The sequence below is a fragment of the Lepidochelys kempii genome, chromosome 2 (genome assembly GCF_965140265.1).
Source record: "Lepidochelys kempii isolate rLepKem1 chromosome 2, rLepKem1.hap2, whole genome shotgun sequence".
Taxonomy (NCBI): Eukaryota; Metazoa; Chordata; order Testudines; family Cheloniidae; genus Lepidochelys; species Lepidochelys kempii.
In genome coordinates, this window is record NC_133257.1 from 137,941,914 (window position 1) to 137,965,978 (window position 24,065).

Consider the following 24,065-nt stretch of genomic DNA (forward strand, 5'->3'; position numbering starts at 1 on the left):
TAATTAAAAAGAATTCCAATTTTTGACTCACAAGAAACAGCAAGAGATTCGTAAGCAAACCAACTGAAGATGTCTTTATTATTTTAACACCGACATACATACGGTTAATCTTCAATACCAGCTGAAATGTCAACGAATATTTCTGGATCTTCCCAACTATCATTTGAGTTCAAGGTAGAGAAAGACGGTTTCAGGAAAAAGCAACGATTTATGGTTTTTGGAACCTAAAAATACCCTTGAGAATAGTTAAAAGCCAGCATCCTCTTCCATGAAGGCTGAGACTGACATATTTGACAGGACTTTTGGGTGAACTTAGTACTGGAAATAATATGCCTGAGAATTCTCTTTGAACAGCAGCTGGTTTTCAAGGAAGAACCAAATCATCCATTTGATGCCTAACATGCAAGCTGGAAGGGAAAAAGAACTACTTCTTCTGTTAAATTAAAATAGACTGTTTTGAAAGGATGCAAAGGACTTTATAAATGTTACCTGATTGAGAACAGAGGGGAAATATAAATTTGTAAGCCAGTCTTACTGTCGTCTTTTTAAAGAGCTGGATTTCCTTTCTTCCATCTCATCTATGGGTGACGAGGAAGAGAGAAGGGAGTTGTCCGAAGGGTTGAAAGATGGACTGCTGCTGTCACCTTGATCTACCAACAGTGAACTTGGACGATCTTCCAGTGCCTAAGAGTGTATTCATAAATTGTTGCAATATTTATTCATCTTGCCTTCTATTCATGCTGTCTTGAAATGTACAAAATGAATACACATTTATAGTTGTTAAAAAATATGGAACCTCTGTTTTGTACTCAAATATTTACATTACCTTAGTGAGTCCAAAAAAAATAAGATGACACTCTAGCGTTGCCATTAAAAAGTCAAAATTTGTCACACTGTTACCACACTTTTATTCTACCTACAGGGAAAATCTGTGGTAACTGTTGGTAAACGCTGAATTTTTAACAGCGATTACTATAATGAAGTTTAGAACAATTTAAATCCTCACCATTGCATTTAAATGACAAGGGCAGAAAAAATTAAAGGGGACTCACAAAAACCAACAACCCCTCTGAAGAGACGACCTCTCCCTCTTCTTCTTTATAAGGTATAAGTAGAAGTCCAGGAATCATTTTTCTTCAGCTTGTTTGTTTTCTTTCTTTCCTTTTTTTAAACACACACTAAGCTTTTCAGGGCAGGAACTCCGCTTTACTCTGTTTGTCAGAGGTGAAAGTAGGCTGGTACCAGCTATTAAGAGATTAATATTACTTTCACCCCTGCTATTTGTACAGCATCTAGTACTATGGGCCTAAACCCAGGTTATGGCTCTAGATGCTAACAAAATACTCAGTACATTAAAAAACTGTCCAATCTGGAAGACTGATGACCTACCAACTTGTGAAAATTATGACATCACCCGAGATAACAGAATGTAAACTAAGAGGGAAGGAATTTTGAGACCGACTGTTTATAGCAGTTTTTGATTGCTTTAGTCAATGGCTACATTTTGGAGAAAGAAAGAAGTTGTTAAATATAGAACAAAATCCCCCCCTTCAATAAAATATAAGAGCTAGAAATACATATTGAGACCCCTACAATCCCCCTTCCCCACACAGGGTAAGAATAACCCTTCCCATCAACCTTTAAGGTCTTCTATATGTTTCAAAGCAGACAAAAAAAATTGCACAAGACCAATTTTTAAAAAAATTTGCAGGTCACCTTTAATCCTTTGGGTTCATAAAACAGTCTTTTCTCCACACCTGCACTACATACAATAGTAACTGTCATTTATACTCTTCAAAATGAACTCTCAAAACCAGGGGCAAAATTCTGTGTTGAAAGAGGGTGCAGTTCCATTGCCCTTGGAAGTTAGACAGCAAGCAGAATTTTATACGGTTTTGGAAAAGAAGGGGTGTTGAAGAGATTGTGTGAAGGAGTGTTCTAGAAAGTATTTATTAAGCCAGTTTAACTCCAGCTCACAGGGTCAGGTCTTGCTGCAGCTATTGATCATGTTTTCCCGCAGCATTACAGTAAGATGCAGCTGAGCCACACCCTCCTGAGTCAGATGCACTATTCAAGACTTTGAAATCAATAAAAACCCAGTAGGATTTGACCTCATAGACAGACGGCCCAAAAACTAGGAAAAACTGATCTGTGTTGGTGAATTATCTGATGGGGGAATGATATCACCACTTGAGACTACACAGAGCAATCATTAAAACTGTTAGTGGTGCCCAGCAAGCGTTGCTCATCACAGACAGTTTTATTTATTAAAACCTGATTTAGTCTTCCAGAGGGTCACATTTAAAAAAATACATCCTCTATCTTTCCTGGGGAGGAGGGATAGCTCAGTGGTTTGAGCGTTGGCCTGCTAAACCCAGAGTTGTGCATTCAATCCTTGAGGGGGCCATTTGGGATCTGGGGCAAAAACTGGGGATTGGTCCTGCTTTGAGCAGGGGGTTGGACTAGATGACCTCCTGAGGTCTCTTCCAACCCTGGTGTTCTATGATTGTAAGGAAAAACTAAACCTCAAAGATATTATGAATCCATACACAAGCTAGCAAAGAAAAGTCAGGACTGTCCTCAGCAAGAGGAAAATATATAAAGGAAATGTAATGTGCCTGGTTCTGCATCTTAAAGGTATTCAAATAAAGAAGAGTTTGGAAATAGTCTGTGTGTCACCTGAAAATATGAGATGAAAGTACTCTGCTGCAAACCAAGCTCTACATTACTTTAACACTGACCTCTGAGTATGCTTTAACAAAGTATTAAATACTTTCTCTTCAAATAGCAATAAAACTCTCATATTTTTGAAGTATTTTACTTGAGCAAACAAACTAGTGTGAGGTAATGAAAGAGCGTCTTAAATAGAAGCTTTACAGTTAACTCTCTGCTTGGTTTGTTTCATTCACTTGTCCCTGGACAAGACTTATACTGTGAAATCCTTGGGGCAGGGACTCTAAAATGTAAGTTTATATACAGGGTATTGCACAATGGAACTTCAATCCTTGATTGTGCTGCCACATGCTACTGCAATACAAATACATTTAAGTATATATCACATTGACTAGTAATCTTTTCTCTCTGAATATATGTATATTCCATATATGCTCGTACATTCATGAATACATGTCACTTTGCATGCGCAAAATTTTGAGACTGCTTTTGAAAATGGATGATGCTAAATGTTGGAATTCATAGGGAAGTGTGTTGGAACTTTTCATACAGCGGGGCAGTTTGGAGTTGCCTTAGCTTCTGAATCATGTTTATCTTCCAAACAGTCTCACCATTTTACTTTTGACGAGTTCCTCAATTGCGCTGACTAGTTCTGCTGCACTGGGTGTCTCAGAGCTGGTGGGGCGTACCAATAATCGAGAAGATGTCTGTGCAGTGACAAAAAAGGAAAAATATCATGTTTACTTTCGTTTGTCACAGGCTGTCAAGATTCCTCTTTCAAGTATCTTTTCAGGTCAAGCTACCCAGCAAAGATTTCCCTTTAGTTTAAGAATACGTTTCCTTATAATTTATGCAACTGGAATCTAAAATTTTTAAATAAACCTTGATACACCTTGAGAACTGTCCATGCACAGGTTTAATCCATTTCAATTAGTCGGATGTAACTTCATAATTCTGTTTCGCACATTATAGATCTGGGAAATATCCTTGGGAAACTTTCAACTACTATAAAGTCTATCAGGACAGCCATACAGATTGCAGGGATTGACCTGATTGATAGTGAACAATTTAAGTATTTTTTCAACTATGTATATAATTAAGAAGCAACTGTAAAAATAAATTACAACACACAAACCTTGAAACAGGATTAAAAAAATAAACCAAGAACATTTACATTTCTAAAAGGAGCTGGGGTATATTTCCCAGATTGAATAGGGGAAATCAAGCTCACCATTCTGTGTGTCATCCATTTTTCCCAAAGGTAAGTGCAGAGTATAGAAGATCTCTGGCCTCACAAGCTATAAGATGCCAGTTTATAGCTATAACTGAGGGTAAAAGGTATTCACAGTAAAGGATTCTGGGAGAGGGCCATTAAATTCAGCTTCCGTAATTAGCAAACACACAGCTGGTTTGCAGATTACATGTATCATTAAATAACTGGAAAGAGGAACAGGGTACAATATGAACCTTACTTCATATTAAGGAAAGGGCAGACATACATCATGCAACACAGGTTAAACTGTTCTGCAAGTGTTTCAAACATGTTGGACAAACAAAGAAATTACATTCATTATGATTTTAAACAGAATGCTCTTGACTGTGGTTTTCAACCCCATTACTGAAAACAAGGACTGCAAAGATATGGGTGTGCTTTTGTTTGCCTCACTGAGAAAGGAACATGGGGTAGGGTAAACAAGGGAATCACAAATAACTTTAAATGGAAAGGTAAGGGAATTGAGCCAAAGCAGAGACAGAACACAAATCAACATAATGCTACAGTCAAAATTTACAAAAAGAGAAAAACAAAAAACAAAAATAATTAGTTTTACAATATAACAACTGTATTGGAACATTAATATTGTTTATCCAAAAATAAATGCAAAAAACTCATAAGCTGCTATTCAATGCAATAAATGAATTGTGCAATGATTCTCCAAACAGAAGCGTGTGTACTGTACAAGAAATGCTAATGAAAAAAAAAATGAGTCTGTTATTTAGTGATATTAGAGAAATCAATATGGCCTCATACCTGGTGCTCGCATATACCTCCAAAACTGAGCAAGCCCACATGCAATGGGACTTTGAGGCAGATGTTGCCAGATGTCACAATCCCAACTCCCAAATGCTACTAAAAACAACTTTACAAAAAGTATGTCCTAAACATGCATCCAAGACAAAGTTTAAATCTGGATGTAGATCAGAATCCAAACTACCATGAAGTTGGCAGTGTTTGGGTACAAGGTTCGGTCTATTAGAGACAGACAGAAACACTATGGGAGCATGTTTCTGTCCTCCACGGGATTCATATTAAAACAAGGTAAATCCTTGTAAATCCAAGGTAAGGTCCTGCTTACACCAGAGTTGAAAATGCATGAGGCAGATCATCATTCAAACATGTTTTTTTGCAAGCAGGATGATAATCTGGCAAGTGAGGGCAAAACCTGTCTTTTGGTGCGTTACACTACACTGTGCTAAAGATCCAATCTACACTGAAAATGCAAAGTGAATGGAGACCAAGTTATAACATGGCTTCCTCTGATATAATTGCATTTGTAATGCAGATGGACCTATGCAATAAGGACAATGTTAGTATGTGTTATTCGTATCACAGTTACTGAATATACTGGTTAAGAAATCATGTTAGCAGCTTGCTAGCAAGAGTTTGTAAACATGATTCTCACGAACACTATTGCAATTCTAGCAAATAAAGGGTCAGACAATTTTCTAAATAGCAGGAAAAAAAAACCCCAACAATTTTTTTTAAAGAGTAAAAAGATTTGAAGAATATAATTCTTTTTTTAATTTGGTCTCAGAAGTATTTCCCAGTATGTTCATCCATCATTTCCTATATTGCGATGGTTTCCAATTTAGAAAAAAAGCAGGAAACTGGTGCATGCAGTGCACGGAAAAAACCCATTGCAATCCAGAAAGTGTCTACTTCAGTTATGATTGAGATGCCCAGGAGAAAACAACAAGAGTGAAGGAGAGAAAGAAAATTTGTTGAAAAAGAATCTGGTCTACTAAGAAAGACGAATAACCGCCAACACAACTCACTAACAATGAGATCATACCATATATTTCACCACTTAAGCATTTTAAATAAAACAATGGGGACAAAATGATATTAGAAGTGAGGTCCATGCTGCAGAAGTCAACAGAGTTTCCATTTTAAAATCCTCTATTTTCAGGCTTTGTGACTGCCCCATAAAAATGCGATTCATTTTGAAAATTGAAATAAAACATCTCAAAACCTGAGAATGTTGCGAGATTTTTTTTTAAACCAACAAAATATGAAAACACGATTAATTTGGCAGATTGATGATCTCCATCCAAAACTTATCAATTAGTGGTTTCAGATACAGTTTTGCACTCTCAATTTAAACTTGGCTTTGCTTGTTAAACTGAACAGTTTCAGGCAGCAAGTCACTAATGTGGACCAAGGCTTTACAGCACTTGAGGAAGCTATGGTGTGCTCACAATGGACATGCGACTTTATGTCGACATGAAAAACCATCTTCCTGTGCAAATGGAAAATATTTGTGACAAAAACTCCAGGTCTGAGGATAAACAGAATTGTTTTGTGAATTACCTACAGGACAAAAAGATTTCAGTCAAAAAGTTAACTGCTCCCACAACAGCTCTTAACTAGTGGAAAGGGGGAAGACTAAGCATATATAAGCATGAAGTATTACAAAAATGTGAAGCCACTCAGAAGGGGGGTGCATGTGTGTGTGTGTGAAAACTCCTTTACGCACACAAAGATCAACTGCTCATCCCTACCTTGGCTATAAGGTCCTTTTTTAAACAATGATGTAAGGTTCCTGTAATTGTGTACTCAATTGTACTCATATAATTACATATGTCCCAGATATTTTCTCCACAGCAAATCCCTTTAAGGCACTCTAAAAGTTATCAGTCTATCTCAGCATGTGAGATTCTTCCCTATTTCCCTTTTTACCTTGTCATCCTGGGAGTCTGGCTGGAGTAGACTGTGTTGCTGAATTGCCATTGGAGGGGGGAGTGGTACAGCATCTGCTCCTTCTTCACCTTCTTCCTCTCCACAGCTCTGCATGCCAGAAGAGGAGGATTTGGAGAGAGTGCCGCTGCTCAGCCCCTCATTCCGCCCTCTCTGCAATGAAGATCAAGACATTCATAAGATGCATAAAGCAGAGTTAGTGGAAGCTGTCTCACAGATGCCAAACTACCTCTGAAGGCTCATCTCCAGCAAGCCTAGGGATAGCTAAACAGATCAACATCTCAAGAGATAGACACAGTTACCAAAAATCTAACTACCTTAAAAGAGACGCAGTTTATGACTTGTTCAACAGGTAAGGCAACTGGGCTGATGCACTGAGTACAAGTGACTTGCAGAACTTCAGCCCGAGTTTTACTGTAGAAAAAGTTATAAACCGAGGCTTGGGAGTTGACTGCTGGGTTCCATCAGCGACTTTGATTCTGCTCAGTTTACCTCTGTAAAATGGGTGCAACATATGTAACTACAGACTTGGCATCTGTAGAGTACTCATGTCCTCAAACTGAAAGGTGCGACATGAGTACAAAACAGTATTAAAATATGGGATATTTTAACAAAATCCTAAATTTCATCACTAGTTCGCCTTTAAACAGTGACTACAGACCACATACTTTGTTTTTAATGTTTTCTGGGTAGAAACCATCCAGTCAGCTACAGGAGGAACAGGACCTCAATCCTTGGTCTGTGACAAAAATAGTTTACAGGATATTGCTATTGCCTTCACAGTAACGAGGAATGACTTGTACTGCCTTCTCTCCTCCTCAGGGCATTGATATGACGCTGGCGCTCTTCCCCACACTCAGGAACGTAGGAGTGTGGCTACTTCTGAGAAAATGGTGACAATTGCCTTGGGAGAAGGGTCTCTTTTTACCTTATGGCACCTGAGGGCGGAGAACAACACTTTTCCCAAACCCACAGCTCCTACACCATCCTGGTGCCATGCCTCTAGTCCATTCCCTTTCAACTTTTACTTGGATCACCGATGCTCCAAGTTGAAAATGAAATATGCCAGTAGCAAAAGAAAAATAAGACAAAAAGCCACTAAAATAATAACACTAGGCCACTTAGTTAGAAATCAGACTTCATTACCTATAATCTATAGGAAAACCATCAGAACTGATGGTCCGATTCAGGTCAAAGAAAAGGTGAACTAAAATACATTGTGAGTAGAACCCTTGGATGCTCTGTTATGTCACTAGATTCAATGTGAGCTGTGCACACATAAGTGAAAGCATAATCAGGCCCAGTTTGTATCTTTATCAACTGGATATGGGTCCTAATCTCATACCAGAACTATGAATGGCGGGGAAGAAAAAGGCTTTTGACAAACATCTGTGACATGAACTCCATGATACAACCTCCCCATTCCCTTTGCTTTAATGAAAGCTTGTGAGGGTATTACGTAACTGATTGGAACCACCTTTTGGTTTGAGAAGTCAGCTATTTCCCAGGACACTGCACTAATGAGACGCACATTACTTCTAAAGGCAGGAACGCAAGATTTGTTGGCTTTAAAGTGGTTAATAACCCTTCCCTATACATCCTCCTGGTCCTTTGGGAAGGGAGAAAAGGGAAGCATGAAATAGCCTATCATCAGAACATTGCTCAGATGTTACTCAGTATGTGTCAAAAAGTCATTTTTTTCTGATTGGGGGTGGGGTGTGAGATGAGTTTAAAAAGTAATTTCCCCCATCCTCTTTTCTGTTCTTCAACTAGAGTGCTCTCCCCACACGACTCTGCTAACATTCTTAACACTGAACTGCATAAACCCTTGTATTCCAATACAGGGCTTGTTCTTGAGCAGAGAATGACAGTCAAGGCATGCATGGGACTAATGGCTGCGTAAAACTGAAACACACCCACAAGAGACCTGGATGAGATGACTCTGTTTTACTTGACCAAATAAAATTTGTACAAGAAGCAACAGATGCAAAATAAGCTGTTGTGCTGTCCTGCAGTGCCCCCCAGCATCCAAAACCCAAGCACTTGAATCATGTCCAACATTTACAAACCATAAGAAAGTTGCCTGAACACTAACCTCTTCAATGGTTTCATCCTGTGGCGTAGCAGCACTGTCATCAGAGTCCTTCTGAGAGCCAGCATCCGCACTTTTGCGGACCTCTCTACTCTTCTTATGCTTATGGGCCAATTTCTTGACATGCCCATCTGCCTTCCCACTGCTAAGGCGCCTCACTGGACTGGTAAGCCATTTCCTCAGGGTGTTGCCAGGGCGTTTGGGGCCTGGGGAGCTCTGTGCACCAATCATATGGGGCTGAAGTGATGTTACGGAGGCAGGAGGACTGGCATCGTTACTGGAGACTGAAAGAGAGTCTGAGGAAAGAAGGTGAACATCTTTTAGAGGGAAAATATTGACAACTGAGCAATTTAAAATCAAGAGAAAGAACCTTAAGTAGATTTTAAGAACTGATGGTAAAATATGAAATATAAATGAAAAAATGTACCAAAAGAGTCTTCATTTATATTTGCATTACAGTAGGAGGCAACTCTAATTGTACATTTCATGTGACAGATTTGCTAAGAGAGAAAGACTAGAAACGCAGCACAAACTAAATATTTACATTGATAATGTGGCATTAGCCACAGTGGAACAAATTACTAGATTTATCAAGTCTAGTTTAATGCCTTTCACAATGGCTAATGCCACCTGATGACTATGAGGGAAGCTTAAAAGCCCCACTACAAACCAGGGCCAGAGTTTTCTCAAATAAGCTGTGATTTTGGATGCTCAACTCGAGACATCTTAAAAGGACCCATTTTTCAGGAAGTGATGAGCACAGGCTCTCTGAATGCAAGACCCCTTGCATGTGACATTGCAATAAGACATTGCAAAATGCATGACATTGCATGCATAAGACATTGCAAAATGTCTTAACTTGAGGACCAAAATCATTACATCAATTAAGAATATCTTGGCCCATGACATTATAAATGACCACTCATGGGCTGGCAAACATTTACAAGACACTGTCCTCCATAACAGTCATGTCCTTTGCCTTTTGCTGATTACCATTTACACATATACACGGACCAAAAATTGCTGTGTTCTAATTTTACATATTTTGTAAAGTGCACAAATTCAGGAAAGTATTAAAAAAAAAAAAAAGTAAAAGGAAGTTGTCTTAAAATGTGTTAATTTTTTAACTCAGCTACAATACTTATATATACACGTACGCACAAGCATCCAGTGTGCACAATCACCACAAATGTTCGGTTTAGTTTTGTGACAAACTGATTTATTTATTTATTTATTTAGGAGGGTGACGGTAGGTTTGGACGAGAAAGGGAAGACGACTTCAGATAAACTCCAGTTAAATATTTGTTTCTTTTGCTTTAATCTGACAGTTTTAAAAAGGAAACAGCATGAGTAGTTCCATTTAAAAGAAAATATGCCCTTGCTCAAACCCCAAGATGAGCAATGTTTGTTTCTTTGCTTGAGAATGCCTAAGGTTCTGCAATCAAACAAAGGATAATTCTCCCTCCGCCCAATCTAGTAATTACGGATACAGAAGATCAATAGTTTCCAGTGAGGTTCATGTCACTTGGACTTGACAGTACCTCTACTGTAAACACACACTGGCTTATGAATTGCTAGTACTGCTAGTCTGTGCTTTTTCCCTAGCCAAAGTATGTATTCATACAATTTTTGTTTTTTAAATTTGAAGGCTTCTTTTACAAACACAATTATTAGTGTATTAACAAGACCCCATTAAACTGTTCTCGTTTTTTTTCTTTTTTTGCTAGTTTTTTGGAGTTATCACTGCAGGTTTACGTTTAAAAGCCAGGTTTGTGAAATGACCTTTAGCTGGATGGCTTTAGTGCTGGGAGTTAAACACCCTCTCTGCATTCCTTCTCCAAGGTTGGTATTTATACTCAGATCCCTCCTACACAGCTTAGGTGCAAGGGGATTCTTTCACCAAAAATGGTGGGGAACAAATAAAGCGATTTAGAACAATGTTCAATTTAGAACAACGGTAGGCACAGCCTGGGTAAGTTTATCTTTCTTGCAGAGGAGCAGCTCTGCAAAATGGAACCCATTGGGCTGCTTAGCTATTGCAGAATACTAAGTGCAAACTATTCATTAAGAGCCATATCTGATGTGGAGGAAGAGTTAAAGGATCCAGAAAGAATGCAAAAATACTGCTTTAGGTTATTCGTAAGTGTGACTTGAGCCTCCCCAGAGATGCCCATCTCACAGACTAAAGACGCTGGGGGAGCGTGTGCTGCCTTTCTATTAATCTCTCTTTGGCATAAGGCTTATTTTCTAGCCTCCAGCCCATCTCAATATTTTCCTGGATATTTGCTAATACATCCTTGGGCACACAATCTTCTCTGTAGCAAAAGACATGTAACCACTGGGATATTTTAACTTTGGGTATGCAATTCACTAGAACAGTGTATGTTATTTGTTTGTGCATACGCATCCTCATATCACAAAGTACTCATTCGTAACTCTTACAGATGTTCACTCACATTTCCACTTATTAGAGGTTTAATGTAATTGTTTGTATTGGTTCATACTGATCTCACTCTCAGTGAGGAAGGCTCAGAGTTGACTCCACAGAGTACATGTATGCCATTTCAAGGGCCGAACACACGAGGTTGCTTCCCAATAACAATTCATTGTCTCACTCTAAAAGGATCCCAGCTGCTGCTGACCAGGGACCAGATTCTGTAGTCCTTATTCAAGCATGCAGTCTCCCACTAAAGTTAAAAGGAACAGAGTCTGTCTAATGATTATAGAATTAGGGCGCAACTATACAAACATTTCCTCAGCTGCTCAACTTTGTGCATGTGAGCAGTGTTACCTATCTGCTCTATGTTCTTGGGGAACCAGGGTACAGTACCCGGCCTGACTCACAGAAGACCTCCCTCCTGCCCGGCTCAGCCTCTGCTTAAACCAAAACCAATCAGAAGAAAGACTTACAAAAAGCAATGAAAAGGCAGTGGGAGAGACACGTAAACCCCTGGGACAAGGGTGACAGAATTAAGGAAACTCCCCTAGCCTCATCTGCATTGTAGTTGGGACAGGGAGGCATTTCAATTATCATACAGTGGAGAACAGAGATTCCAAGGCAAGCACCGCATAGAACTCTGGGACCAGAAAAGAAGGGAAGCACTGCATGATGGGGGATCTCTGCTCCAGATGTTAATGAACCCACGCCTGCACACACCCAGCTCAGTAGTTATCAGACCAACGCTAGTAATAAATCCTTTACCGGTATCCAAAATAGTGAAGTTCCCTATCTGCATTGTGAGCTCCCTCCGAGGAACACCGCCCACAGCCAGGAATGAGCAGTTCCTATTATCTAGCCTGAACAAAACAACTCTGGTATACTCCCTTGAGCCATCAGTTTACCCATAAACAAATCTAGTGTTCTCCCTTGAACCACTGTTGTTTCCCTACAAAAACCCCTACCCATGCTTCAAGTAAGTGCTCTGATGCCTGGATCCAAAATCTGCATTAGTTCCACTGGGACTTCATCTTCTCCTGACTGAGCATGCTGGGGGCTCTGCCTGACTCCGGACACTAAGCTACCACCACCACTTGGGAACCCCGATCGATTCAAGTTTCGTGGAGTGGTGAGAACGCAGCTTCTCTCTCTCTCTCTCTCTCTCTCGGTATAGCCTTCTGACCCTGACTTTGTGTGATCAGTTATAGTTTTCTAAACCTGACTTTTAAAATCAAATTTAAGTTAGATTTAATATTATAACTGTTTTCTTTGCTTGGCTCCCCTTGTATGATTATCACTTTGCAATAAATAACTTTCATGGTTAAGCTGGTTGCTTCTCTCCCCCCCCCCCACGGGTGTTTTTTGGCTTCCTCATTTGCTCTGCAACAACACTCCTCGTACCTAAGCTAAAGATCCATGAAGCGCCCAAAAATCCTGAGGGGTTTGCTCATCACGTGGGTTACTACCAGAACTGTAACGTGGAAGTGGGGATAGGGACGTGTGGAGTCCAGGGACACAGAAGGGTGGCAGACTGAAAATGCTGCTCGACCCAGCCAGCTCAGGGGCACTCTATTCCGGTGCGGTGCCCATGGCACACGAGGGTGACAGCTTGGCAGTGCTGTTCAACCCAGTCTGCTGAGTCCAAGGGCCTATGAGGGTGACAGCTTCGAAATGCTGCTCCACCCAGCCTACTGAGTCCAGGGACATATAAGGGGTCAGCTTGGGAACACTGATTAACCCGATCCTCTCAGATGCTCTCTCTTAATGTATGTGTGTGTTCGTCTGATTCTGGGGCTGGAGGAACCCAGCCCTGGGGAACCGTAGGTCCTGCAGGATAGCTCCACTGGGAGGGAACTTGCAGGAGGGAGAAGTAGAGCTCAGTATGAGAACACAAGTGGCACAAGCAGGACATTAATAGACTTACAGAATAACCTTTCCCCCCCCCCCCCCACTCCCCAGAAGAATAACCCTAATAAATGAGCATACCCCAAAGTCACGGGCAAATCTGGTAACAGCAGTCCCATTGCAGGATCAGGACCTTAGGCTCCAGAGCTGAGGTACAAGTACAGGACATTAATTCTAATCCACCTTCATGTTAAGCAGGAGTCTCAAAGTCCCAGCCCAGGGCCATCAGTGGCCTGAGAACCTCCCTACTGGAGACATATGCAGCCACGCTGCCAGCTCTGTCTGCTGCAGGCGTAACCCCCCGCAGCTCCCATTGGCTGGGGGAGAGGGTCAGAGATACCATCACTAGTCGCCAGGCAGAGTCAGCCATGGAGGCAGCGTCACTTTTTTCCACACTGAATATAAACAAGTCAAAATACCGAACCCAACTATCTACCAAGCACCCCTTGCTGCAATCCTGAAGGTTTCAGCTGCTCAGTCACAGAGGCCAAACATCAACAAACTGACAGAACGGAAGCATTGACAGCTGCCTGGCAAACACTAACAACTCTCTGGTAGGTGAATAATTGTATAAAGTTGTATGACTGTTTCATTATTTCTAAGAAATTTGAAATAAAAAATACAGTATAAACGTTTTCTTTTCTGAACACCGTCTTCAGTGACATTATTGGCCCGCTCAGAGGATTTGAGGACTGGCACTGGCCTTAAGGTAAACTGAGTTTGAGACCCCTGCTGTTAAATAAGATAACAGGCCCTGCAATGCATGGTTAACAGAAACTCTGGTGAAACTGGTTACTTATATTGATCGGTGTAACTGATTAGCAAAAATAACATAAAATTCATCATCTTACATCCATTTGTTAAAGATTAGGAGTTAAATTATCAAAAAGCTCCCTAAGGACCGCTGACTTTCACTTTTGAAAAATGGCACTCACATGCTTTCAAAAATTCTACCCTGGTTTATCTACATCATACCCAGATAATTAAAGCAACATTTTCTCCACCATTTACAGTTCTTCATGGGAACCTTAAACTAAAACTGGTTTTATTTTTTCTTTATTGTGACTGCTGACCAATTTGTTTTACTAAGGTTGCTCAAGAATCCTTTATCAGTAATACAAGCTCTAAGAAGAGATATAAGAAGAGATATAAGAATTCAAAATGAAACCAAGAACAACACTGACTTTGCAAATAGAGACAGACTGTTTAAGTTTTGGGTCTTTTAGCCCTTACTAGAAAGGAGTACTTGTGGCACCTTAGAGACTAACAAATTTATTTGACCATAAGCCTTCGTGAGCTACAACTCACTTCATCGGATGCATGCAGTGGACAATATAGTGGGGAGATTTTATATACACAGAGAACATGAAACAATGGGTGTTGCCATACACACTGTAACAAGAGTGATCAGGTAAGGTGAGCTATTACCAGCAGGAGAGGAAAAAAAAACCTTTTGTAGTGATAATCAAGGTGGGCCATTTCCAGCAGTTGACCAGAACGTGTGAGGAACAGTAGGGTGGAAAAATAAACATGGGGAAATAGTTTTACTTTGTGTAATGACACATCCACTCCCAGTCTCTATTCAAGCCTAAGTTAATTCTATCCAGTTTGCAAATTAATTCCAATTCAGCAGTCTCTCGTTGGAGTCTGTTTTTGAAGTTTTTTTATTGTAATATTGCAACTTTTAGGTCTGTAATTGAGTGACCAGAGAGACTGAAGTGTTCTCTGACTGGTTTTTGAATGTTCTAATTCTTGACATCTGATTTGTGTCCACTTATTCTTTTACGTAGAGACTGTCCGGTTTGACCAATGTACATAGCAGAGGGGCATTGCTGGCACATGATGGCATATATCACATTGGTGGATGCGCAGGTGAACGAGCCTCTGATAGTGTGGCTGATGTGATTAGGCCCTATGATGGTGTCCCCTGAATAGATATGTGGGCACAGTTGGCAACCGGCTTTGTTGCAAGGATAGGTTCCTGGGTTAGTGTTTTTGTTGTGTGGTTGCTGGTGAGTATTTGCTTCAGGTTGGGGGGCTGTCTGTAAGCAAGGACCGGTCTGTCTTCCAAGATCTGTGAGAGTGATAGGTCGTCCTCCAGGATAGGTTGTAGATCCTTTATGATGTGCTGGAGAGGTTTTAGTTTGAAAAAACTTCAAAAACAGACTCCAACGAGAGACTGCTGAATTGGAATTAACTTGACAGTCTTGACAAAGCCCTGGCTGGGATGATTTAGTTGGGGATTGGTCCTGCTTTGAGCAGGGGGGTGGACTAGATGACCTCCTGAGGTCCCTTCCAACCCTGATATTCTATGATTCTATGACACCATTAAATTAGGCTTGAATAAAGACCGGGAGTGGATGTGTCATTACACAAAAAAAAAAAAAACAATTTCCCCATATTTATTTTTCCCCCCTACTGTTCCTCAGATGTTCTTGTCAACTGCTGGAAATGGCCCACCTTGATTATCACTACAAAAGGTTTTTTTTTTCCCCCTCTCCTGTTGGTAATAGTGCACCTTAACTGATCACTCTCGTTACAGTGTGTATGGTAACACCCATTGTTTCATGTTCTCTGTATGTATAAATATCTTCTTCCTATATGTTCCATTCTATGCATCCGATGAAGTGGGCTGTAGCCCATGAAAGCTTATGCTCAAATAAATTTGTTAGTCTCTAAGGTGCCACAAGTCCTCCTGTTCTTTTTGCAGATACAGACTAACACAGCTGCTACTCTGAAACCTGTCTTAGCCCTTACTGTGTCCCAAGAACAGAAAACCTTTCCAGCAAATGTCTGTCCAGTGTCTTATAGCCTCTCCTTTAGAGAAACATTTGACACTAATTTCTAGCAAGGCACAGGTACAATAGTAAATTAAGTTTCATTAACTTATATCTGTTCAAATTCAGACACCACTGGAGCTTAGTAAACCTTTGGTTTTTTTTTTTCTTTCCTGAATTACTAATGGCTGCACTTTTTTGTTAGACAATTCATAAACATAAGAGAAAGTCAATTAAATTCCACCTCTCCCCTAACTTGAAGTAAAACCGCATATGTTTCTCTGTTGATGAGGTCAGAGAGTTCACAGAAAGTCCATTAATTTACTTTTTTTTTAAAAAAATAACAGAGCTAGAGAAAAAAGGCAAGCAGCATGGATTCTGACCCTCTCAAACTAAAATACAAGATGACCTCCAGTGAACACACACATTCCTGACGTTAAGGGGGAACTGGAATACTCCTTCTATTCCCAGCTCTTCCAACCCTGGAAACTTGGACATCTGTGATTAATAATTGATTTTTTTTTTAAATAATGAACCATGTCCAGCTAGTTGATGACTTGAAGTTTTCTGCTCCAGATTAACTATTTCCATATTGCATTGTAACGGTCTTAGTATTTAAAGGTCAGGGTACTACAGGGAACATACTTTCCTACTTCTTTAGAAAGCAAACTTAGTCCAATTGTTGTACTGTCTGCACCATCTAAACATTTTTTAAATCAAAACACCACCACCATGCTGCTGCCAATGAACCCAGGGACCAGTCTGACTAGAAAGAAAGCTGTCTAGACAGTCAAACTTTCTTGTTATTTCTAATTAATATATTAAAATGTAGTTTTGGCAATTTCAAAAACACTATTAAACAACTGACCAACATGCACAAACCAGCACCAGGTCAATCAGATACTGGAGAAGGAAGAGTTTGATCTTCTTTTCCAAAATAAGAATCAATGACAAAGGTCCATAACAACCAAAACTAAACTCAGCTGCAAAGTACCCGTTCACTGGGCAAGAGATATTGGGGAGGCATGAGAAAGGAGTAAAGAAATATATTTTATTCACAGACGTGTATACACAGTGCAGCTCTTTAACCTCTGACCTGCAGTTGGTAAAAAAGGTGTCATGTGTACAACCATTCAAAACTTTCCTAAATGGCATAAATTTGTTTCTTTCCTGCTCAGTTTTCCCTGAATACTTTTGTAAGCCAACATTCTAATATACATCAAAGAACATTAAAAATGTTTCATATTTAACAAGCATCTATAAAAAAGCAATTGACACTTGAAGGACCACACAACTGCCATTTTTATTATGCTTGCAAATGTGGAATTTCCCCTTCACTCATTGAGAGACAATTTCCCTTTCCATGAAAACACTGTAGTAGTTTCCATGGAACCATTTTTTAAGCCAGCCCAAAACATATTGGAAACTATTATTCAATATACAAAAGAACTATATGCTAATCATCTGCAGTGGTACAAATACATTGACTATTCATCTCTAGTAAACCAGCTGTTCCTTTCAAATTGTGTACTATATGCTCCATGACGTTTCTATGTATTATAGCTGCCTTATGTTGTAAACCAAAATACTTTCTAATGGGAACCCTACCGTTCATTGCATCACTTTTAGAACTATGTGTATTAATACTAGAGAATGGCATAGAGGATTTTATGTCTTAATGCTAATTTGTAATGGCCTAGTAGTAATACTCATCAAAATTTACAGCTGTCATATATATACTTTTACCTTTTTTCTTAAGAGGTAGTAGCTATTATACATACTGTATGTATTGTAACCAGTCATGGCAAACTGTTCTGTATGACTGGAACACATTTTCACTTCTGATCTTTGGATTAAAACGTACTTCCATTTTCTAAAACGGAGTATAAGCAAATGAAAGGCGATGGATTGAGAACCTCAGAAAAAAATCTTGTTATCCACAGAAAAGATATTGCACTGGCTATGGCAACTCTTCTCTGAAAATAATACCTCCAGAAGTAACCTTGAGAGACTAGTTCAGCCCTCAAAAGTCATTCTACCCCTAATTTCTCTGCTAAAACTGACAACGAGATGTCAGTTAATACTAAATGTGGCTTTTGTAATGTGGACACCTGTCCACTAGGAAATGAACTGAGAGAATGTCTTTGAATAGTTACCGTCACCAAATGTAATCACCTGGATCACATCAATATTGATTATAGTTGGAATTTTGACCGTGAAGCTGTTGTTCAGCTCTTGTTGACAGAGAGGAGATATCTGGTAGGTCTTCAAACAACATGTCTAGGAATTTTAACATCAACTATTTAACAAAGGCAGAGAAAGAAAGAGGAGGCTGTATATGTTCTTTTACCTCTTCAGAGGTCCTGTATGAAATCCTTTCAGATGATGTCCAATTATTCACAAGCGAACATACAATCTCAACCACTAAAATATGCACCAAATGTCTCCTTATGATAAACCTATTACTGAATTAGTCCAAACTTTCGAGTCTACTTTTACTAGGCACTTTAGAAAATAAACTGATATTTTTCTCCATGCTCCTCACTCTCCTCATGAGCTCCCAATAATAATTTGGAAGGTGGGATAACAGTTTGCAAAAACATTTCATAATAGCAAACTGTGCACAAAAATGCTCTGTGTCTGAATAAAATAAACTAGTGGCACAGGTCTACAGGGTCTAATGCACTACTGTGTTCTTTCAGGATCTCTCAGGTTATTTGTTCTTCGGGTTCCATCCACCCCCTTTCTCCTTTCAATAGAGCAGTAGGAATTAAGGTCTTGCATTTAATCTTTTTAAAATAAAACCCTTATCTAATCTTGCACACACAGAGGCAGCTTTCAACATGTCAGTGTCACCAATCAAAATTCAAACACCAACACATTTTAGATGCAAAGATGCCCTCCTTCCTTTCATGCCTGCTGGATAGTTTTACATGCTAACAGAGACGTTTTTTTAAAAAAAGCATGACATTGTCCCAGGCCATTTTCCCAGATGAACAGAAAGGGTTCTGTTTCTGCTCCCTGGAATTTAGACCACACGGCTATAGAAAACCAAATCCAAAATCCTGCATGCAACTGAGCGTTTGGCAGTTTTACAGGAAGGGAGAGCGAGTCGGTAGGGCATTTTATTCAACTCTTGGCACTCAGTGGTCAAATTCTCTCCTATTTAAAGTCTGTTTTTTGGTAAACAGGAAATAAATATATTTTATAAAACATTAAGGGAAAAATCTGTTTCTACTGATTAAATTTATATGCAGGATTTGCCAAACCACCACGTGCTTTTAATAATAAAAGTAGGGATTATCATCTTTTCCCTTTGGCATAGCCCATATTTTTATTAGTAGTATCTTGGTCTTGCATTTGGAATCTTCTAGGCCAGTGGTTCTCAAAGCCGGTCCACCGCTTGTTCAGGGAAAGCCCCTGGCATGCCAAGCCAGTTTGTTTACCTGCCGTGTCCGCAGGTTCAGCTGATCGCGGCTCCCACTGGCCTCGGTTCGCCGCTCCAGGCCAATGGGGGCTGCGGGAAGGGGGGCCAGCACATGCCAGCACAGCCCGTGCCACTTCCCACAGCCCCCTTTGGCCTGGAGTGGCGAACTGCGGCCAATGGGAGCTGTGATCAGCTGAACCTGCGGACGTGGCAGGTAAACAAACTGGCTTGGCCCACCAGGGGCTTTCCCTGAACAAGCACCGGACAGGCTTTGAGAACCACTGTTCTAGAGTACCTACCACCTCCCACTCAAAAACACCCGGATCACTGCCCCTCAAATAATGTTCTTCTGATGACTATCCATTTTCTATTCAAGGCTTGGGTGACTTTTAATTAAATTTAGTGGCTTGAATCAAGCTGCAGCAAATGACACGTGACCTCTCAACTCTGTGGACCAAGAGAAAGTGCTCCAACCACCAGAGTTTGGGCATCTCTGCCTAAAAGGAATGTTCAGCTGTGTTTATACTAGGAAAATAGACTAAAAACCGGTGGGTGTTCACAAGCGCAAATAAAATTCACCAATCCTGCAAACAAAATTTTATATCTTACAGTTAGCGCTGGGTTCTTTCCTTTTTATGCATCATTTCCAGTCATTACAGTTCCACTGGCCAACTTAGATCTCGAGTTAGATACATTCCACTCTATTCCAGTCTGTGCCTTCAGACACCTCATGTGTGTTCTACACTAAGATATTTTATTTGTGCAAATCAGCTGTACATAACGGGCTTCCACAGGTATAAGTGGTGGAATTTAGTAACGAGTTTTGTTAGCGATGCACAAACAATAACAGAAACCAGTTCAAGAGGAAAGAAAGAATCACTAGAGTAAACAGTTATTTTCCTATGTACACAAAGGGTACAGATGTGAGTTAAAAAGGTGCCATTTTTACTTACTATTCATAGCAGAATGATCCTTTAAATGACAGTGGCTTTTTTTTTTTTAAACAAAGAGCTAACTTCTCTCTCCCCCACCCCCCATCTTGTTTTGGGAGCACTCTATAGCCTCAAAGTTTACACAACCAAGACTTTTCACATCAAAACTTCTATGTACGTTTTGATGCAAGAAAGCTATCCAAATGCAATTTCTAATTTTGAAATTTCAAGACTATCAAGATCTGTACTTTAAAAATAAGACAAAATTAAAATGTTCTCAACTCCTATTGAAGAGTATATTTTTGCAGGTTTTCTTCATGAAATTGGACCCCTTTCATAAAATTGAAACTAATCATATTTCAAGATTTTTGAATCTCAGCGTGAACAGTTCCCAGGCACTTTTCCAAGAGACACTGACGGGTTAATAGATTCCAAGACCAGAAGGGACCAGTGTGAACACCTAGTCTGATCTCCTGTATAAAACAAGACAGAGTGTCCCCAAAATATTCCTAGAACATATATTTTGGAAAAACATCCAATCTTGATTTAAAAATAGTCAAGACTCCACCACAACCCGTTGTAAATTGTTCCAATGATTAATTGCCCTCGCTGCCAAAAATGCACACCTTTATTTCCAGTCTGAATTTATCTAACTTCAACTTCCAACCACTGGAACATGTTATACCTTTCTCTGCTAGACTGAAGAGCCAATCATCAAATATTTGTTCTACATGTGGATCCTGACAAGCTGTAATCAAGTTACCCTTTAACCTTCTCTTTGTTAACTTAAATTGAGCTCTTCCAATCTAACACTTCTCATCCTTTAATCATTCTTGTGGCTCTACTCTGAACCTTCTCCAATTTATCAACATCCTTTCTGAATTTGAGGGCATCAGAACTGGACTCAGTGTTCCAGCAGCAGATGCACCAGTACCAAATACAGAGGTAAAATAACTTCTCCATTCCTACCTGAGGTTTCCTGTTTATACATCTAAGGATCACATTTGCTCTTTTGGTTCCAGAGTCACTTTGGGAACTCTTGTTCAGCTGATTAACCACTATGATATCCAAATCTTTTTCCATGTCACTACTTCCAAGGATAGAGTCCCCTATCCTGTAACTATGGCCTACATTCTTTGTTCCTAGATGCATATGCTTATATTTAGCTGTATTAAAACACACATTGTTTGCTTGTTCCACTTATCAAGAGAGCCAGATGATTCTGAATCAGTGAGCCTGTCCTCTTCATTATTTACCATTCTCCCAATGTGTGTGTCATCTGAAACTTCAGCAGTGATGATTTTATTTTCTTCCAGGTTATGGCGAAAAATGTTAAATAGGGTAGGACCAAGAACCAATCCATGTGGGACACCACTGGAAACACTCCTGCTTGATGATGATTCCCAGTTTATAGTTACATTTTAAGACCTATCGGTTAGCCAGTTTTTAATCCATGTGTGCCATGTTAATTTTATAGTGTTCTATTTTTTAATCAAAATGCCAAGCGGTACCAAGTCAAACACCTTAGAGAAGTCTAAGTATATTACACCAACACTACTACCTTTATCAATCAAACTTGTAACCTCATCAAAAAAAGATATCAAGTTAGTTAGAGAGGATCTGTATTCCATAAATCCATGTTGATCAGCATTACATTACTCTTCTTTTGTTTTCTATTAATCAAATCTCATATCAGTTGCTCCATTACCTTGCCGGGATTGATGTCAAGATGACAAACCTCTAAGTAACCAGGTCATTCTGTTTACCTTTTTTAAAATATTGGCACAACACTAGCTTTCTTTCAGTCTTCAGGCACTTCACCAGCACTCCGTGACTTATTGAAAATATACATTAATGGTCTAGCGAGCTCATCAGCCTGCTCTTTTAAAACTCTTGTATGCAAGTTATCTGGACCTGCTGATTTAAAAATGTTTGACTTTAGTAGTTTCTGTTTAACATCCTCCAGAGACACTAGTGGAATAGAAAGAGTGTTGTGAGGATATGATGAAAATATATTATCTGTTTGTTCCCCAAATACAGAACAGAAAAAAACACTTCAGTCTTTTCTAAATTATTATTGATAATTATACCATTTCCATCTAGTAATGGACCAATACCATTGCCAGGGTTCTTTTCGTTACTAATGTTTTTTTTTAAAGCTCCTCCTTGTCCTTAACTCTGCTGACCACAGATTTCTCCTAGTGTAAACCTGGCTTTCCTTATCACCTCTTCTACAATTCCCAACTCCTGATTTATATTCATTACTATCAACTTACCCTTTTTTCCATTTGTTGTATATATTGATAGATAGATATATTTTATTTTTATAGCTGCTTTCACTTCCTCCTCTAAACCAGGTTGGTTTTTTAACCAGTATGGCCTTCTTCCTCGATTTGTGGCTTTTTGGGCATCTAGTAAGGTGTTCTCAAATGAGTCCCAATTATCATTTTTCTGATTAAATTCTTCCTCCCAGGTGATTTGGCTCAATTGCTTTCAGCTTTATCAAACTGGCCCTTTTAAAGCACCAAGTATATATATTATTGGTCTGGACTTTATTCTGCTTGCACATTATAAATGTGATCACAGGGTAGGGAGGCAAAGTATGTGAACAGGTGTATTGAAAGATTTAAAAAACCTGCTTTCTGAGATGTGTTTTTCCTCCCCCAGGACCACGGAATGTTGAACACTTCATACAGTTCTCTGGACCATGAAAGTTAACATTTAATGTAGAAGTAATTTAATATATAAATCATGGGCCACATCTGACAACTGCTTAAAAATAGTCTGTGGTATAAATTGGTTGCTTCTCATTCATGTGTTTGGAATCTTAAATTTTAAGACAAGAGATCAACTGCATTTTTTAAAACCAACTACAAACTATTGATCTGGTTTATGAAGTTTGAAGCTGCCATATGTGGTACTCTGAGTCCTAACTTAAAATTTTTTTCTTTAAACAAAGGAAGATAAAGACACTAAATCTTTTTGTGTGTATCAGACATTTAGCACTCATTTATCCATTAAGCATATATAGAAATCTCCATTCATTTCAATGGGAGATGTGTGCAAATTCATGAGAGCTTTCAAACAGGACTTGGGCAGGTAAACAAATCCAATTTCACAAGCAAAGATCAGTTGGGCCTAATGAATATTTTTATGCAACTAACGAAACCCCAAAGTGCTGCAGGAAGTAGTGCTGATAATTCAAGTATCATGCTGACATGAAGCACGGTGTTAAGTTGGCACTGTGCTGTTGGGAGATGCCACCTTCTCAATTATGGTTATTGAAGAGCAGGTATACTTGGCCCCATCTCCTGGATAAGTACTTTTTTGCAATTTCATCTATATTCTAGCTATGTATATTTCCACTGCCGTTGCAACTGGACAAGATACTCTTCACCGTGACCTAAACCGTTTTACAGGGATGCTCTGTGGTGTTAAACAACTGCTATGTACTAACCAAAGAGGCGGCTGCTTTCTTGGTAGGAAAGTGCACTTCCTGGAATGCAAATGGGAAATACTATTAATGTAAGGTTTACATAGAACAGTTATTCTACTTTTATCATCAAAGCAGCTGTGTGGTGCATTTATGTTCAACCATTATTGACACCAAGATTTCTTATCTGCCCTCTCAAAGCTGTTTCTGCTGACAAGTAATTATTTCCCTGTGAAAACAATTGTGCAGCACTACAAATATAACCACAAGGCAATTTAATAGCTTGTCTTGATATATGCAGCATGACTGTCCAGAACAAGAAATGATAACAAGAACATCAACATCAATACAGAAAAACATGGAAATGTTAAGCGGCAAGCAGGGAAAGTTACATTCAGCAGCGTCTGGCCTAA

General features: G+C 39.4%; 1 protein-coding gene across 6 annotated transcripts in view; it reads right to left on the bottom strand.

Annotated features, from left to right (window-relative positions):
- TRIO (trio Rho guanine nucleotide exchange factor) overlaps window positions 1–24,065 on the bottom strand; it is a 402,095-nt gene that overhangs the window by 42,369 nt on the left and 335,661 nt on the right. For all 6 annotated transcript variants that reach the window (XM_073332315.1, XM_073332317.1, XM_073332318.1 and 3 more), the window contains 4 exons: window positions 8,745–9,037; window positions 6,632–6,802; window positions 3,285–3,380; window positions 536–684 (listed from right to left, as the gene is read on the bottom strand). In XM_073332315.1, coding sequence (XP_073188416.1) covers window positions 536–684; window positions 3,285–3,380; window positions 6,632–6,802; window positions 8,745–9,037 — 709 coding nt within the window. The remainder of the gene's footprint in view (window positions 1–535; window positions 685–3,284; window positions 3,381–6,631; window positions 6,803–8,744; window positions 9,038–24,065) is intronic.